The sequence below is a fragment of the Monopterus albus genome, unplaced genomic scaffold (assembly GCF_001952655.1).
Source record: "Monopterus albus unplaced genomic scaffold, M_albus_1.0 scaffold209.1, whole genome shotgun sequence".
In the NCBI taxonomy this organism is placed as follows: Eukaryota; Metazoa; Chordata; class Actinopteri; order Synbranchiformes; family Synbranchidae; genus Monopterus; species Monopterus albus.
The window spans coordinates 1,573,855-1,590,078 of NW_018128089.1; the positions used below are offsets into that span (position 1 = coordinate 1,573,855).

The 16,224-nt window shown below is 42.3% G+C and overlaps 2 protein-coding genes across 3 annotated transcripts in view; both read right to left on the bottom strand.

Annotated features, from left to right (window-relative positions):
* mtx1a (metaxin 1a) overlaps positions 1–4,243 on the bottom strand; it is a 16,153-nt gene extending 11,910 nt beyond the window's left edge. Inside the window, exon 1 of the mRNA XM_020618822.1 lies at positions 4,128–4,243. Within this exon, the coding sequence (XP_020474478.1) occupies positions 4,128–4,208 (81 nt within the window). The 5' untranslated portion in view covers positions 4,209–4,243. The remainder of the gene's footprint in view (positions 1–4,127) is intronic.
* Positions 4,244–7,352: 3,109 nt separating this feature from the next.
* Positions 7,353–15,780, bottom strand: LOC109970880 (uncharacterized). 2 transcript variants are annotated; one of them, XM_020618757.1, is made up of 7 exons: positions 15,252–15,780; positions 13,346–13,693; positions 11,812–12,072; positions 10,846–10,954; positions 10,495–10,546; positions 9,622–9,752; positions 7,353–8,568 (listed from the first exon to the last, which is right to left on the bottom strand). In XM_020618757.1, the coding sequence occupies exons 1-7, from the start codon at positions 15,301–15,303 to the stop codon at positions 8,511–8,513; spliced, it is 1,011 nt and encodes a 336-aa protein (XP_020474413.1). In that variant the 5' UTR covers positions 15,304–15,780; the 3' UTR covers positions 7,353–8,510. The 2 variants fall into 2 exon arrangements, with proteins under 2 accessions (XP_020474413.1, XP_020474412.1); XM_020618756.1 differs by lacking the exon at positions 15,252–15,780 and having other exon boundaries at positions 13,346–13,948.
* Between the last annotated feature and the right edge of the window lie 444 nt (positions 15,781–16,224).

The following is a 16,224-nucleotide window of genomic DNA, read 5'->3' on the forward strand; positions in this document are numbered from 1 at the left end:
GACGGCGGCTGTGTCTTCTCTGAGAACAGCTGCTCCCTGCTGCGGCCCAGAGCCTCGCTATGAGAGTGAACCAGGACAGTATCGCTGTGGTCCGACTCTCAACAACGAGCTAAGACTCACTGTGAAGCTGAAGGAAGCTGCAGGTTCAGATGGCCAGTCACTACCTGAGACAGCTGGATGTTAAACCCTGGTTTCATATTGTTGTTTCACAGATTCATAAAAAAACATAGAGAAGCTTTAAAATAAGGTCACAAAGAGCTGCGAGCGCCTCAGTGCAGACCTCTAATAAGAAATGCAACTTCATGCTGGAGGAAAGTACAGCTCACACCCTGTCTGTGCCTGCGGAGTCCTACAGTAACAGGTCATCAATCAAGAGGAGATGTGGGAGCTCAATTTTAGGTCACCTGTGCACACACCTGAAGCCCCGCCTCCTGTCCTACCTGTGATATCATATTTCAGGCTAGCACTGATATGGATCTTTGGAGGTTAAAACATCCCAGTGACATATGGGCCAGTTTTCTTTACACAAGCCAGGAGATGCAAACCGTTCCTGTTAACAGGTTGGATTGACAAAGGCACCTTGCAGGACGTTTCACCACTGAAGCAGAAACTTGGCTCTGATCACAAGTAAAAACATTTGTTGGGTATTTCTCTGTTTTAGCCTCTTGACATTTATGCCAATATATCTGTAATGAGCTGAGACTGATCAGTATATCGGCCTTGCTGATTTATTGCTTGTGCTCCACTTGACAGTGGTGTTACTTCAGTTTAACTGTTAAACTGAAGTACAGTGGTCAAGCTCCACTTGACAGTGGTGTTACTTCAGTTTAACTCAGTTAAACTGAAGTAAACTTAGGGGAAACACTGAACTCTGATGTACTTTACTTGAGTATTACTGCCGTATAAATCTCCTCCAATACATTTAGGAGGAAACACTGAAAACTGACCTCATATATGTGACCTCTAGCTTTTAATTAACAAAAGACTTCTTCACTTTCCATGCCTGACAGTCATTGCCTTCAGGCTGACTGTGTTTTGACTTTTGTCCATCTAGTGTGATCGAGGAAATTTTTTTTTTTTACTCTGTTCACATTCACACCATTAACCTCAGCTGGTTAAGAGGTTTGCTGAAGGGCTCCACAGTGGTATTACTGAGGGTGGAGGAAGCACCACTTTGTCACCTGTCCCACCCACATTTAACCCTGCTGGTCCAGGGATTGAACCAACGACCAGTCACAAGCTCACTTCTCTAACCTTTAGGCCACCACTGCCCAGATGAACCTGTGCAGAGCCTTCAGGTTTTATTACAAATGTTCTTAAAGCAGTATTACAGTAGTACTGATTCAGTGATCCAAGTGTACTGAAAACAAACTCAGCGGTAATGAGGAACCTTCTGGGAGGAACTGTGTGTTAAACTGTGTTTCAGTTGAACAGAGTAGTTGAAACACCAGCTCAGTCTGAAAGCTGACCTGACAGGAACCAGATCTGTTTCTATGGTAACCTGCTTGACTCTCTGAAGTTATGCTGGTTAATCAGGTGATGTGCTTCATGGGACAGAGCTGGTCTGGAACATGTGGATTTAATGAGACAGGTTCCTCCACAGCTTTGGAAAAACCAGCAGCAGCAGCAGCCAGGCAGTGTTTTCCAACCACTGCAGCCATCATTACCCAGACTGCACTGCTGCTCCACTGTCAGATCTCAGGCCAACACAAACACAGACTCCAGGCAGGACCACCGGATCCACGCCGTTACCAGACTCCCAGGACCACAGCAGTCATGGAAACTGTCTGCAGCCTCAAAGCATGCTGGGAAACCACAACCGACATCTCAGCTTTAGTGAAACTGTTTATAGGACGGACTGAAATGTTGATGTTGAATCTGTTTGTAGAAACCTGTTTTTGCATGGTGGTAGATCACAACCCATGCTCCTGAACAGGATTTAAGGATGGTACTTTGTGTTGTTGCTGATCAATAATAGGTCTGACATGTCCTCCCTCCTGCAGTGGGGCAGACCACAGTTGTGTTGCCACTCTTTCAAAAAGCCAAGTTTAAATGAATTTTCACTGACACATAATTTGTTCAAACTGATTCAGAAATCGTCTGAACAGCAGCACGCACCTTTAAATGTATAGTTTTTCTAACATCTCTGCTTAATTCAGTTATGAACTTAATTGTACAACTACAGCTCATTTCCTGAAAGTTACACCACACATCCTCCTCAGTATATTTATAATCAATTCCATTATTAACAGCAACGACTTGATAATTGATTAGTCATTTACATCCGTACACAAACATATAAATGGGTACAAATGTGCAAAAACACAAAAAAGAGGAGCAAATATGTGTATTTATAGGACAACACAAGGGTCACACATGTGTGCACAGAAACGCCGCCTTAACAAAGACAACACAAAGGTCACACGTGTGCACAGAAACGCCGCCTTAACAAACTGGGTTATGGCCCAACAGTAAACTTGCTCTCTGTGCTACAAATGTCACTGAACATGGGCACAGATGTTGAGCATCTGATCTTTGTAGGAAGTGCATTCGAGTTGTCAGGGGATGGTAAAACCCCATGGCCACAGACTGGATCTAGATGCATCAACAAGTGAATGGTTCAGGCTCACAGAAGGTTCACAGACCTGTGGCGACGGGGAGGGGACTGCCAATCTCCAGTTTCCGCGACCTGTCTGGTACTGGAGCATCGGACTAGGACACGGTGCCAGTCAGTGTTTTTCTCATACACTTTAATCCATATCTGCTTCTCCACTTAAAGAAACAACTCCTGATGATTTCTGATAAACATATTCCAAATATGCACTTTTATAGTTACAGTGCAAAGCTGGAGATGTTTCAAATCATTTCATGTATTATTCTCAAACAAATGCACAACCAGGAAGTCAGCACATCTTCATCCTCCCAAACATGGACACCAGAGCAGACCTGGAGAGGGGCCTGGCTGCAGTCAAGACGACTGACTCTCAACCTCAGCCCTGATTGCAGACAATAAAACCAAAAAGGCTTAAGAGTGAACCCCAGCATTGCCCCTGCCCAGGTTAACGGCCTCCGGCTAATAGCCACCACTTCCTGCTGGGGTCGGTGGTCAGTAATCTGCGTATGCAGCCAGGATCTCTTCAGATACAGGCTTCAAATTTAACAAACTACTATTCTCATTGGATTTCAGCATCTACTTCAGTGAAATCTCTTAAAAGTTGCAGAACTTAAATCTGTGATGCATAATTTTATTTTTCCTTTTAAACACTGTTACTTTGTTTAATTTTATTAGATGTTTCTACTTGGGCAGACCATCTCTCCTCTCCCCACACAGTGAAGCCCGTTGACTGTTCTGTTGATGTGACCTGTCAATATTTACAGAAATCACACAGCTTGATCAATACACATGATCAGTGACTGATTTGATTAGTTTACTTCATGATGTGTTTCTTATTCTCTAAATCTGAACCAGACCGAATCATGACCCAAACCACAAATGGGGGTAATACCACAGTGTAAAAATACTCTGTCCAGATGGGGGTAATACCACAGTGTAAAAACACTCGGTTACAAGTCAAAGTCCTGCATTGAACATGTTACTGAAGTAAAGGTACAAAGGTATCATTCAAACATACCTGAAGTACCAACAGTATGAGTACCCGTCCTGCAGATCGGCCCGTGTCACATTAATGTCTCTAACACTACTGGACCATAGTAGTGGACATTACTGTGTTCATCACTTTAATACCGCAGCTGGTAAAGGTGGAGCTGATGTTACTGTGAAGTACTTTACATCCTGCTGGATAGCTGGTGGATTTCCCACCGGGGATTAGTCTGATGATTCTACTGTGTTTGGTTTGATTCATCTGATTCTGAAAAATACAACTTCTGTAAATGTACTTTGTTATTTACAACCACTGCCGCGGGAAGCATTAACGGGAGGGAAACGCTCTGAACCGGGAATAAACGACACCTCCGTCCATTACCGACTACATACTGTCATTCATTGAACTGTTAGCATGCTAACGCTATAAGCAGATATCGTGTCGTTTAACCCATGTCTCTGAATGTGAGCGAGACCGACACACAGACGGTGGACAGGTTCGGGGTCAGTGTGAGCGGAGACTCACCAGAACCACCAGACAGTCAGTGCTAACAGACGGTAGACCCCAGTCTCCTTCCCAGCAAAACAACTCGTCCGGCGCCGCCATCTTTATCCCGAACTGACCTATCACACCGAAACAGGACGTCCCGTCGTTAGCGTGCACTACCAAAATAAAATTCACTTTGACACAACCTGATGGTCAGTGGGGGCAGCAGAAGTAGCCAGATATTTTATTTAAAGTACTAACATTACAATGTTAAAATTCTTCATTACAAGAAAATTCGGCATTCAGAATTCCTGCTACAGAAATATTAAAATATTGTGACGACCGCTGGCTGGGTTGAGGAGAGCTGGCCTGACCCTATCCTAAACTGTGACATCTAACTATCCAGCTGTGTGCTGGCACCTAGGCTGACATTGAGGAGAACACCTTCTCTGTCTTTTCTTGGCTTTATTCAGGCGTACAAAAACACAAAAGAAAAGGGTTGTAAAACGCAGCACTGTGTGCTCACTGGAAAAAGTAACAAAACAGAACATTACAGGTCTCTTCCCGAACTTTACCATCGCCCGCCAACAGAACCTAAAACCACACGCCCAACTGTCATTCCTCTTATACCCTCCCGCACCTGTTCCTCCCCCCATCCCACATTGGCCAGAACAGTGCGGCATTTTGCTAGAAAACAGTGGTAACCAATACATGAACAGCTTTCAACAACAGTGTCAAACCCATTTGCACACAACAGAATACATGAACATCAGCGGCCGGTCAGGGTCGCCACAGTATCATCAGTAAAAGTAGTCATAATGATCAATACTGATACCTGTGCACTTTCACTGCCAAGTTTGTTATGTTAACAGAGAAAGGACACAAATGCAGACTCAGCTTGATCCTCGGGCCAGATTTAATGAGAACATACAGTGAAACCAAAGGACAACAATACATAGAACAACTCAAAAGGTTCAACCTGACTAAAACATACAAGAATACTTCCAGAAATTTTGCTAACTAAAACAGCCCTGTCAGGGACCCATACAAAGAAACAGAAAGCAAACAAAACTGCAGAAGCCAAGACAGTAACAAACCAGATACAGGAGGGATGGAAACCAGAGTCCATAAAATCAATATCCAAAACCCATAAACGAGGCACGCGAGACCAGTGACTGTTGAGGCAAGGCACGAGCAAAACCTAATGAAAACACAGGGGATGAAGGCAACTAGGGAGAGAAAAGCCAGGAGCAAAAATGGGGTGTGTACACAGACGAACAGCAACCAGTGGAGGAAGATATATTCAGATCCTTTACTTAAGTAAAAGTAGTAATACAAGAGTGTAAAAATACTCTTTTACAAATAAAAGTCCTGCATTCAAAATGTTACTTAAGTAAAAGTCCAAAAGTATTAGGATCAAACCATACTAAAGCACTAAAAGTATATGTACTCATTACACAGAATGGCATATTTCACATTCATGTATATCATATTATTGTAATAAAATTACATTATGTACATTACTGTGTACATCACATTTAATGTTGCAGCTGGTTAAAGCAGAGCTAGTTTCAACTGGCTTTTATGCATTTCATTTGAATTTCTGCTGGGTAGCTTGTGAATTTTCCACCATAGATAAATAAAATCTTTCTTGTATTAATCTGGTTATGGAAAGTTTCTAGTAACTAAACTTATAAAATGAAAGTAATGGAGTACAAAGTACAGTACTTGAGTAAACGTACTTAGCTAACTTCCACCACTGCCAAGAACCTGACTGAGGGATGACAGGTGGTTATAAAAGCTCACCAGGCTGGGAAAATGAGCAGTAGGTGAAACTAGCAGGGTACAAGCAGAAGCAGAGTCAAACTAGAGCTGGTGAGGTGATGTGATACAGAAAAGAACTACCAAAATAAAAGCACAACATAGGAAGTTAACCAAAACCATAACCGAGTCTTTAACTGCATGATGCTGATGCTTGTGTACTTTACTGCTACTGATGAGGTACTGGTTTGATATCAAAGGTCTTTAGACTGGGTTAACTGTACTGCCTGGCAAATACATGTACTGCAGTAAAAAAAATACAGTATTTCAGTAGAATGTGGCACAGAATGGAAATACTGAAGTATAAGTAGCTCAGAGTTGTACAATAGGCTACTACATCTAAATGTAGTACATATTTTGCAATAATGACTGTTGCATAAAGAGTAACACAGTGGTGATTCATCCTGGGTCAGTGCAATAATGGCAGCAGCGCAAACTCCTACACACATCAGAGTGTATGTGGGGGCAGATGTCACTCATTTACATCAGCCATTTTGGTCAGCGACACAAACATAAGCAGAGAAAGGTAAAAACATAATAAACACTGGTACAACAATACATAAAAGGAGTAATACTGTCACCTCAGGGAGCTGTGACTGCTCAACCATGCCACTAGACTCTATACAATTTTCTGAGTATTTAACAGTAGTAACACTGAAATCCCTTATTCATCCTGTATAATCAGTCTTTAAACATGTAATAACTGGCTTGTAACTGACAATAATGTGGCTGTAAGCAGATGTAAATATTATTTGATAACTACACTCAGTGGTCAGTTTATTAGGAACACCTGGGTCAAACTGAATCAGTCCAATCCAACAGTGCTGCAGTAAATCTTCCTCCATGAAGGTGAGGATGTTCAGTGTGTGTTCAGATGTTTCACAGAGGTGTTCGTTCACCTGCATGATCACAGTGGAGGCTGCAGGTTGTGCTGCTGTTATGTTGCATTATACTAACAGTTGTTTCTGTTATTTTGTCCAGCCCATACACAAAGACAGTCTAACATAGTAGTGCTGGACAGTAGCACACCCTCGCAACTGAATCATTACATTGTGAAACTGCCTAAATGTGGTAGAAAACTTCTGCTTCCCTTTTTTCTGGGTGAAATTCATTTTGCCCAGCTGGTTTCCAGTTCCTTCTACTGCCACTCAGTTACTTAATCACTTTTTATAGTGATGACAGTTTCACTTCGAGGCCGGAAGGGAAGTAAACATTATAGTTCTAGACGTTATCTAAATAAGGTTATTTCTTTTATAGATTTTCTTGAGGGTGGAAGAGTCACTGTGTTTGTGTGTGCACGGTCTGTCAAGCATAAGCATTTACTTTATTGCCAAGTATTATCAAAAACTAATCAAACAGTAAAATAATATTGAATAAATCTTTATAGTTTTTTTACAAAACCACAAGACAAAGCAGTTATTATAATACAATAAAGAACAAACAAAAATGAAGGCAAAAAGCAAGTCAATATTCATAATCTGTTAAAAAAAAATAATGATGATAAATAAAAACACAGACAAAATTCTGCTTAATTTAGTTTCACAGATTAAGAAAAAAGTTGGACTCTTCCCATCAAATATATCATTAATACAGGACTGACCTGTGACATATGTTGAACATAGAGAAATGTAACACTGACGGACTGTGGTTTTTATTAACAAAAGAGAAAGTGTGGTCAACTAACATATGTGGCAAGTCATGGTTAATACTGAAGCTTCTGAAACATCAAATTTATGAAAACCTGTTCCTGGTTCAGACCCCAGAAACACAGAGGTCTGGATTAACACAGAAACTGTTCATGGGAGCTTCAGACACTGAACCTGAGCGAAAGTGCTGCTGTGGTTTGAACCACGGACGGGGGTCAGGATGTGGACTCACACCCACTAGCCACCACGACCAATTCCTGTCACTCTGTTGTTGTTAGTAAATGTAATTTGAAGCAGTCAAAAAAAGTGGCCTCTGAACATGAGACTAAAATGCACCATGGAGACACATGGTTGCACTGGGTGACATGAAACACCAGACATTTTTGAAAAAGGCTGCTCCAAAGGTTTCAAAAGACCATATGCAGCTGAAGTAGGCAAACAAACTGCATGAGATGACTGGATATTTTTATCAGGTATCAGGGTCTGGTGTTTCATAATGAGGAGACATGTCACCCAGTGCAGTGGTGGACTTCCCTGTTTTTAACTATATTTGAACATTAGTGGACGTCTATGGCACAGACGTACAGGCTGATCCAGGACCTGACAGACTGACAGACATTACCAGTGAGTAGAGGCAGATCATCGTCTTTGTATGGGGAGTGAAAATACTGTTGGTATAGAAAATGACTGGCCTTGTCCTTTAAGAGCTGAAGTGGTCCAGTTCTATTTCTTATGAAGATGTGTTGTGTCAAATTGCTTTGTTTTTTTCTGGGCCCCCTCAGCTAGTCCTGCTGCACCTTATGGATGAATTGAACAGTTCTCCCAAAATGGCCACGGTAAATGCAGTAAGCCAGCAGGTCAACTCGGTGGAGCAGCTGTAGCAGGCTGATGAAGTTTAACCAAGACACAAATACACCGCCTCCTCCGTTTCCTCTGGGTGCGAATGAGACGTGACTCAACTTCTGCTGGCTACTGTGGAGTAGACGATGGCATCCTCCGCCTCCACTGCGGCTCTGAAGAGAACAAAACAGTCTATGTTGTGCTTCACGGTCAAATAAACAGACAGGTCCATTATAACCCATATAAACAAGCTCAAAGAACACAGCAAAACACAAAAGCTCCACAAATCAAAATCTACTCAAGACAATGACTTGATGGTAAAAGAGGTTCAAAAGCAGCAGCTGCAGATTTTTAATCACTGCTGATAAACCTGCTTTAAATACAGTGAAACTGGCTTTCAGGGACCTCGCCCTGTATATGGTGCACTCATTTCTCAATGTTCTGCACACACACACACACACACACACACACACACACACACACACACACACACAGACACACACACACACTGTATTTTTAACAAAAATACAAAATGAGGAAGATGGGTGTAAAAAAAACAAACTACACTTACCCAACACTTTATTAGGTACCACTTCAATGCAACACTTCCGCCTTAACATCTGTGTTTATGAAGCTCAACATGTTTTAGTTTTTAGTGAAACTGTCAAATGTATCAGTTCAATTCTATGTTTATTGTTGAGGTCACAGTTAAAGGTGGTGTTGTACTGGACGACATTATATTTATTATATTTTTGTCCTCCCCGGTTACATACATGAGAGGGTCAGAATATTAGGAACACCTGAATTTAAGGTAGCATGTTGAAACACTTCAGGATTCAACTAGAAGAAAACAAGTGCAGTTTATACAAAACGTTACAGTTGAATATTTCTGGAAAAGCTGCCCTGTTGTTGTGAAACAAGACACGTTTTTAACACTGCTTTCTGTTCAAGTGTTTTCACCAAACCATTTTTTCTTCTTTTTTATTTTGATTTTAACCTATTTTTTGTATTTAGTTTTATTTTTAAATATTTTAAGTCTTTTGCTTTTAGAGCACTTTTACCTGTGTTGTTTTGTAGAAATAACATTTACTAAGCTCTGAGCTCCTTTGTTCTGTCTCTGACATTTACGGCATGAACACACACAAACAAACAGACAAATAAACACATGAAGACAGACAGAGACAGGAAGCATCCGTCCCTACAGGTGAGGTATCAGCCCGTCATACCTGGGCTGGTTCTTGTGTGTGAACTGGACAGAAGCGTAGCTGACGTCCTCCACAGCCTGCTCGGTTTCCTGTCCATGACGCAACTCCTGCTTAGCTGGCATCAGGATGTTACTGTAAATGGCATCAGGACGCTGCAAACCACAGACAGACACGTCTGTCATGTCTTTGCTGTCAGTCGTCCGCCTGCAACTGTCTGAGTAAGGCACTGAGTAAAGTTGGTTCACTTTAAGAGATCTAAAAACCAAACCCATGTAGATCCACCGACTGCTTTGCATGTGTCAGTTAACACGACAGCAGCAGGTTCTTATGACGTGTATCACTTTATTAACAGTAATATGGTCCATTTCATTGCTTTGCACACTGTACATTATGTGTCCCCAAGTATATTTCAGTATATTTTGTTATTTACCATATTGATGGTTATAAAAGCTATGCTTAAAAATGGCAACACTATATATTTACTTAAAATAAGGGTACAATGTTATTGAGTATATAAAAATACAATAACTACAGCTAAATGAGCTTATTAGTATGTTGTAGTATTCATTGAGAATGTACTTTTAATTAAAAAGTAGTAGTCAAAATGTTACTTCAGGTTTTATTATAAAAGATGCTGAAGCACAGTTAAACATGTATGTTTTCCAAAACTGTGTGTTTTTAATAATTATCCTAATGTACAACTTGGGTTTTGCTGCTGTGTTGCCAGAAAGAGCAGGTTCTGAGTGGCCACAAGCTGCTGCACATTCATACCCTGGTTTGTTCGAGGCAACCATAAAGAATCCCCTCCCCTCCGCTAAAACAAGGATAATGTGGGAGACAAACAAAAAATTAAAAATAACAGACACTGATAACAGAAGCAAAGACACCACTCACCTTTTGCTCCACCTCATCTCCCCCAGCTCTAGGACCTGCGGCTGCTCGCTTCCTGCAAACACAAGTTATAAATTATTTGAAAGCTGTATCAGATTTGGTGGCACAATAAACGACTGCACTCATACGAACTGCTATACAAACATTATTTAACTGCAAACTGCATAACCAATGAACTCTGACCTGAGTTTGAAGTGGGGCAGAGTAGACATATGAAGTAGAATAAAATACAATGGTCAAAATCAAAGAAACAATTAATGACATGTACTTAAGTACAGTACTGAAGTAGGTCAGTCTACTTAGATGCTCAGTAACAAACCACTCGCTGTGATAGCAGGAGGTTGATTAAAGTACCTAGTGATGACAAAGATGACCAGGACGAGCACGCAGAGAGCCAGCAGCACAGCGACAGACGCACCGGCCACCACAGTGACAGACACACGGCTTGGATCTGGCCCTGCACCTGGGTAAAGTGTTTGCAGCTCAAAATAAGACCTTAGAATGTTTGATACTTTTGCATTGAGGCATATCGATAAATCATTTGATTGCACGTTTTCCAGGCGGATTCATATCAGATTCTGAGTCCGTGTTGAGCAGGTTCAACAGCCTCAGTATGAACAAAATAACAACAGCAGCATTTACAAAGTGTGGCTGTGTGAGATTCAGCTGTTTGCGACTTGCTGTGTTGTCAGGACATCAGGAGACTCTTGTGCACAGCAGAAGGACTGAGTGCAATGCTGTGCTTTTAGCAGCTCAATTAAGAGACATTTTGAGCAGGAAGTGGTTCAAGTCTAAAGAAATCTGCCTGAAAAATGTCATAAACTCACATTAGGATGAAGAAGCAACATGTGCAGCATCTTCACATTTAATGTAAACGATCGACTTTGTCAGTTCTTTGCTGACAATACTGAAGAAAGAAAATGAATTCTCTTGAATGTGTTTAATGATTAGTTTAAGTTTCCTCCGTCTACACACTGATTTGCAGACAGAAGCCATTCTGAGTGTTGCCTCACTTCTTCACGTGAAACATGAGAGAAATGTTGTGAACAAGGAGCTGAGAGGAGTTCGGACACAGCGGAGTGACTGCTGACTCTGTCTGAGAAGCTTAAACCTACATCCTACACCTTATGCCACATCCTGTCCCACTGTCACTGGGGTTATCAGATGGTGGGGGGAATCTTAGGTAACATACATTTAAAGAAACATCAGGACCCTGGTACAGTTCTAACGTGGACAAGATTTTGTTCATATGAGGTACATATGTAGTTCAGGTGGTGTCTGAACCCTGTGAACATGTTGCCAGATTGAACCCAAACTAACCGTTCTCCACATGCAGACTGTACAGCTGGGAGCGCCTGTTGATGTTGGTCTTCAAAGCACAGGTGTAGTTCCCAGAATCCTTTGCCATCAAATTCCTGAGCTGGAGGGCGGGGCCAGTCTCTGAGAGGGCGTTGTCGTCTCTGAACCAGGCGACCTCCAGTTGGTGAAAAGTGCAGCGTGCAGTGCAGTGTAGTTTGACTGTCTGACCCTTTGTCACTGCTGTCTCACCAGTGGAGCTGGTTATCTGCATTTCAGTGGGATCTGCTGATAAAGTCGTAGGTTTTCGTCATTTTTCATTAAAGTGTCAGTGGCATCTGCAGATAAAGTTGTAGGTTTTCGTCATTTTTCATTAAAGTGTTGGTATTAAAATCCCTTTAACTAATTTTTGATGAATACTGAGTCTGTTTTAATACATATTTGTGACATTTTATTCTTTAAACACTGTATCAGTTTCTCTACATCCTCTAACAGCCATTTCTTCTGCTCTGCACAGTGACGTCATCTGGCAAGACGCTGTGCTGACCAGTCATATACAGGGGAATGTGGATGCCCATGAGAAGAAGACCCTTATTTACCATGATGCCACGGTTATCACAAGCACTGAGCACCACTCATTCTCCTGGGCCACAGTTCAAAGTGCAGCACAACAACACACCATGTGCTTTACTGCAGGTTAAACAGTGGTTTATCTATCCATGTGACACAATGGTGGTGGAAACCGGTGAGAAGTTGAGTATGTTAGCGATAAAAACTAAATAGAAATTCACAGGCTGGAAACATGACAGAGGCCACTCATGTTGTCAGACTCATCACAGCGTGGCCATATTGTACACATCAACCGCTCTCCTCCGTGACAAACTGTGAAGGGTTGTGTTTCAACACACCCAGTCTGAACGCTGGCTAATGGCCACAGCTGGAGGTGTTGGACTACATACAGTGGTTTTTGAACTGGAGTCTGATCCTGAATGGGAAGAACCTGCTGCACAGCTGCAGCTTCAACAGGAGAAGGTTGTGTTTAAGTTTCCTGAGAAAGTAAGAAACTTTCTTTCACACCGAGGCAGCTAGCTTAGCTTTAGGCCTATTTCTTTAAGTGAAAGACAAAATGAAACTTGACACTTGGTTTAAAGCTTCAACAAAAGTGTAGTTAGTGTTTCACTTATGATATGAAGTCACTAAACTTCTCATGAAGGTTATGTTTGGATATTTCAGGTGCACCAGTGAGACTTGCAGTAAACAAACATTCCCAGGGTGTCAAATACTGATGTCAAGTACCTTTTGCATCTACAGACGCTAAAAAGTGCCTTTGGTGTCTGTATGAGGCGCTTAAGCTACTTGACATGTCATCAGTATTTGACGCCCCAGGAACGAGGACGGGGTCAAACAGACTCAGCAGTGAAATGTCCTGGACACAAACACACACTTCCTGATAATGGAGAGAATACTGCCTCTGAAAATGACTTTCAGCAGCAGTCCTTTAACACTGATGAATATTAATGATTCTTATTTTTATATAATGAAGACGTGTCGCTCTTACTATCGACTGTGACCTTCACTCCTGATTGCCCAGTAAAGTGTCCTGATGAATCATTCGCTTCCATTCTGAAGCGAAAGGTTGTGCTGTCTTTCATCCTTACATCTCTGATCTGTAAAGTACAGTTTCCCTTCTTGTCTCCCAGGTACTGATAGCGAGGGTCGTTGTTCTGGTTCTCACTGTCATACACAGACGGGGTGGTGCCTTGACAAATCTCATGATTCTGGCACCAGACAACTCTGATGATCTGAAGTGAAGGCTTAGGTGATGTAAAGTTGCAGGGGAGGGTGACAGTTGATCTTCTTACAGCACAAACAGGACCCGGATAGTTCACATATTGACCCGCGGCACCTGGATCCAAACATGGATGTAGAAAATGAATGACATTGATAAAACAAGATTTACTGAGCCAGTATCTGATCAGCAGCATTTCCACATGCAAATTGTTTTTGGCGGCGTCTCGATCTTTCCGCAAACAACAGACATGAATCTCCATTTTATTCTTGATGTGACAGAGCTACAACTACTCTACTTTCGGTTGTTCCCGTTAGGGGTCGCCACAGCCAATTCGATTCGCATGAGTAAATTTGCCATGTTTTTACGCCGTTCCTGACACAACCTTCTCTATTTAACCGGGCTTGGGACTGGCGCACAGGTCACTGGCGTGAAACCCCTGTGGCTACACACACACACTCACTCCTGGGGGCAATTTAGTCTCTAATCAACCGAAGCTGCATGTCTGTGGACTGTGGGACGAAGCCAGAGAGAACAGGCACAGGGAGAACATGGCACAAGGAGAACATGAAAACTCCACACAGAAAACCTCCAACCCAGAACCTTCTTGCTGCAGGGCGACACCGCCCCTGATGTGACAGAACTCAAACTATAAAAACTGGACAAAACACAGGTAAAGACTGTCTGACGTGCAGTACGGAGTGTGAGTAACGACAGTGAACCTCAGTAACCATGTTGGACTGAAACAAACATAGACGACAGCCAGCAGCTGGGACTGATCCTCTGCTCAGACGTTTGTGTTAAAAAAGCAGAGCTAAGCTCATCAAGTGTGGTGAGATCCTGGATGGACGATACAGCAGGGAGCTGTGCCACTGAAAGCTAACTCCAGCTAAGGCTGTTTGTTCATCAAACATCTGTCACAAACATAAGATGGAAAATTGGCTGATTAATCAATTAGTCAATCAGTAGGAAATTAATCCTCAATTATAAGTGATTTAAAAAAGTGATTAGTTGGTAGTGGGGAGCAGAGTGAAGCGGTGGTTAGTACTGTCACCTCACAGCAGAATTCTGGGTTGAACCCAGGGCCTTTCTGTGTGAGTCTGCATGTTCTCTCTCTGCCTGCGTGGGTTCTCTCCAGCTTCCTCCCACGGTCCAAAGACATGCAGCTTAGGTTGACTGGTGACTCTAAGTTGCCTGTGTGAGTGTGTGTGTCAGGTTGTTTGTCTACATGTCAGCCCTTTGACAGACTCGTGATCCTATTTCAGGAAGGTATAGATAATGGATGGATGTTTTTTTTTTGGTAGCACACACCAATGATTGCAACATCCACAGTTTGATTCTGGCTGGCAACCTCTGTTGGATTTTCTACTGTCTCTTTGTGCCGGTGTTTCCTGTCTGTGTCTCTGCAGCATCCAACAAAGGCAAAATGATCTTATTAATCAAACTACTGTAAAATTACTGCTGAATTCGAGTAGAGCTGAGTTTAGTCTGAGTCGAGTCCCTGTTAACTGAGTCAGAGTCATCAAGGTCTACGTTAACCACAACTGACACAGCGCTCACCATTTTATATTCTAAACTATTCTAAACTTTCTGTCTTTACACTAAATTAACACATCACATATGTCAGCTGATGTCTCCAGTAAACAAAATAACACCAGTCAGGAAGCATTCGTACCTCCCAGGAAGAACATGATGATCCAGGGAATTAGTTTGTCCCAAACTGCCATCCTTATTTTTCTGGAGCGTCTCTTTGCTTGTATCAGGCCAGAGATGCGAGTGTGACTGGCTGTGAAACGTTCCCGTGGTCACTTTTTAACTTTTTCCTTCCTTCCTTCCTTTTTCTGAGAACCTGTCTTTCAGCAGCTTTGTGCTGGAATCCAGATCAGAGGGTCCAGAGCAGCGACACCGTCAGTCCTCTCACTGTTACTTCTCTAAAGTGCCGATATTCATTTCACTGTATCATGGTTAATGGTCTCATACTTGTATAGTGCTTTTCTATACACCGCAGAACACTCAAAGCGCTTTCACACTATTCACACCCATTCGCACTCAAACATCCACGGTGTCATCACTGGGAGCAACTGCCAGTTCAATGTCTTGGACGTGTGGACTGGACAAGCTGGGAATCAAACCACTAATCTTCCAGTTAGGAGACGACCCGCTCTATGCCCCTGCTCTGCTTCATAACCATCACCCGTCCTGATGAGGATGTTGAAACCGGAACAGCACTAAACCAGTAACATGTTTATAAAAGGGAACATGGTGATGCCCATATCTCGCAACAGTGTTGTCACCACTAGAAGTTCCTCCCATGTTAAAAATATACCTATTATCTGTTGTTGCAATCACAAGTAGCTCAGTGCCTGAGCTTGAACAACATCTCGGTGCTCATCTCGGTGTGTTTCCTCTGCTCATCCCACACAAAATAAAACTCTGTTTTCTATAGGCTCTTGGAAGGTTTTACAAATGGAAAACCTCATGAATTAAACCATCACAATAGCCAGGTCACAAATATCTCCAAGGTTCCTCACAGTAGGAGTGGAGGCCAGAGCTACGCCATGTAGAGTAACTATGTGGTGAGACTGTAAAAGAGGTTTCCCTGGGGTCTCCCTGGTAACACAGTAGTCATATAAACATAAATAATTTAA

What these genes read in the sequence shown, in the direction of transcription:
- LOC109970880 (XM_020618756.1), bottom strand. Translation starts at nt 13,838, where the DNA reads ATGGAGATTCATGTCTGTTGTTTGCGGAAAGATCGAGACGCCGCCAAA. An exon ending in AGTGAAGGTCACAGTCGATA is followed by an intron (nt 12,073 to 13,345) that starts GTAAGAGCGACA and finishes CTTTATCAGCAG; the next exon opens with ATCCCACTGAAATGCAGATA. An exon ending in ACACACAAGAACCAGCCCAG is followed by an intron (nt 8,569 to 9,621) that starts GTATGACGGGCT and finishes TGTTCTCTTCAG; the next exon opens with AGCCGCAGTGGAGGCGGAGG.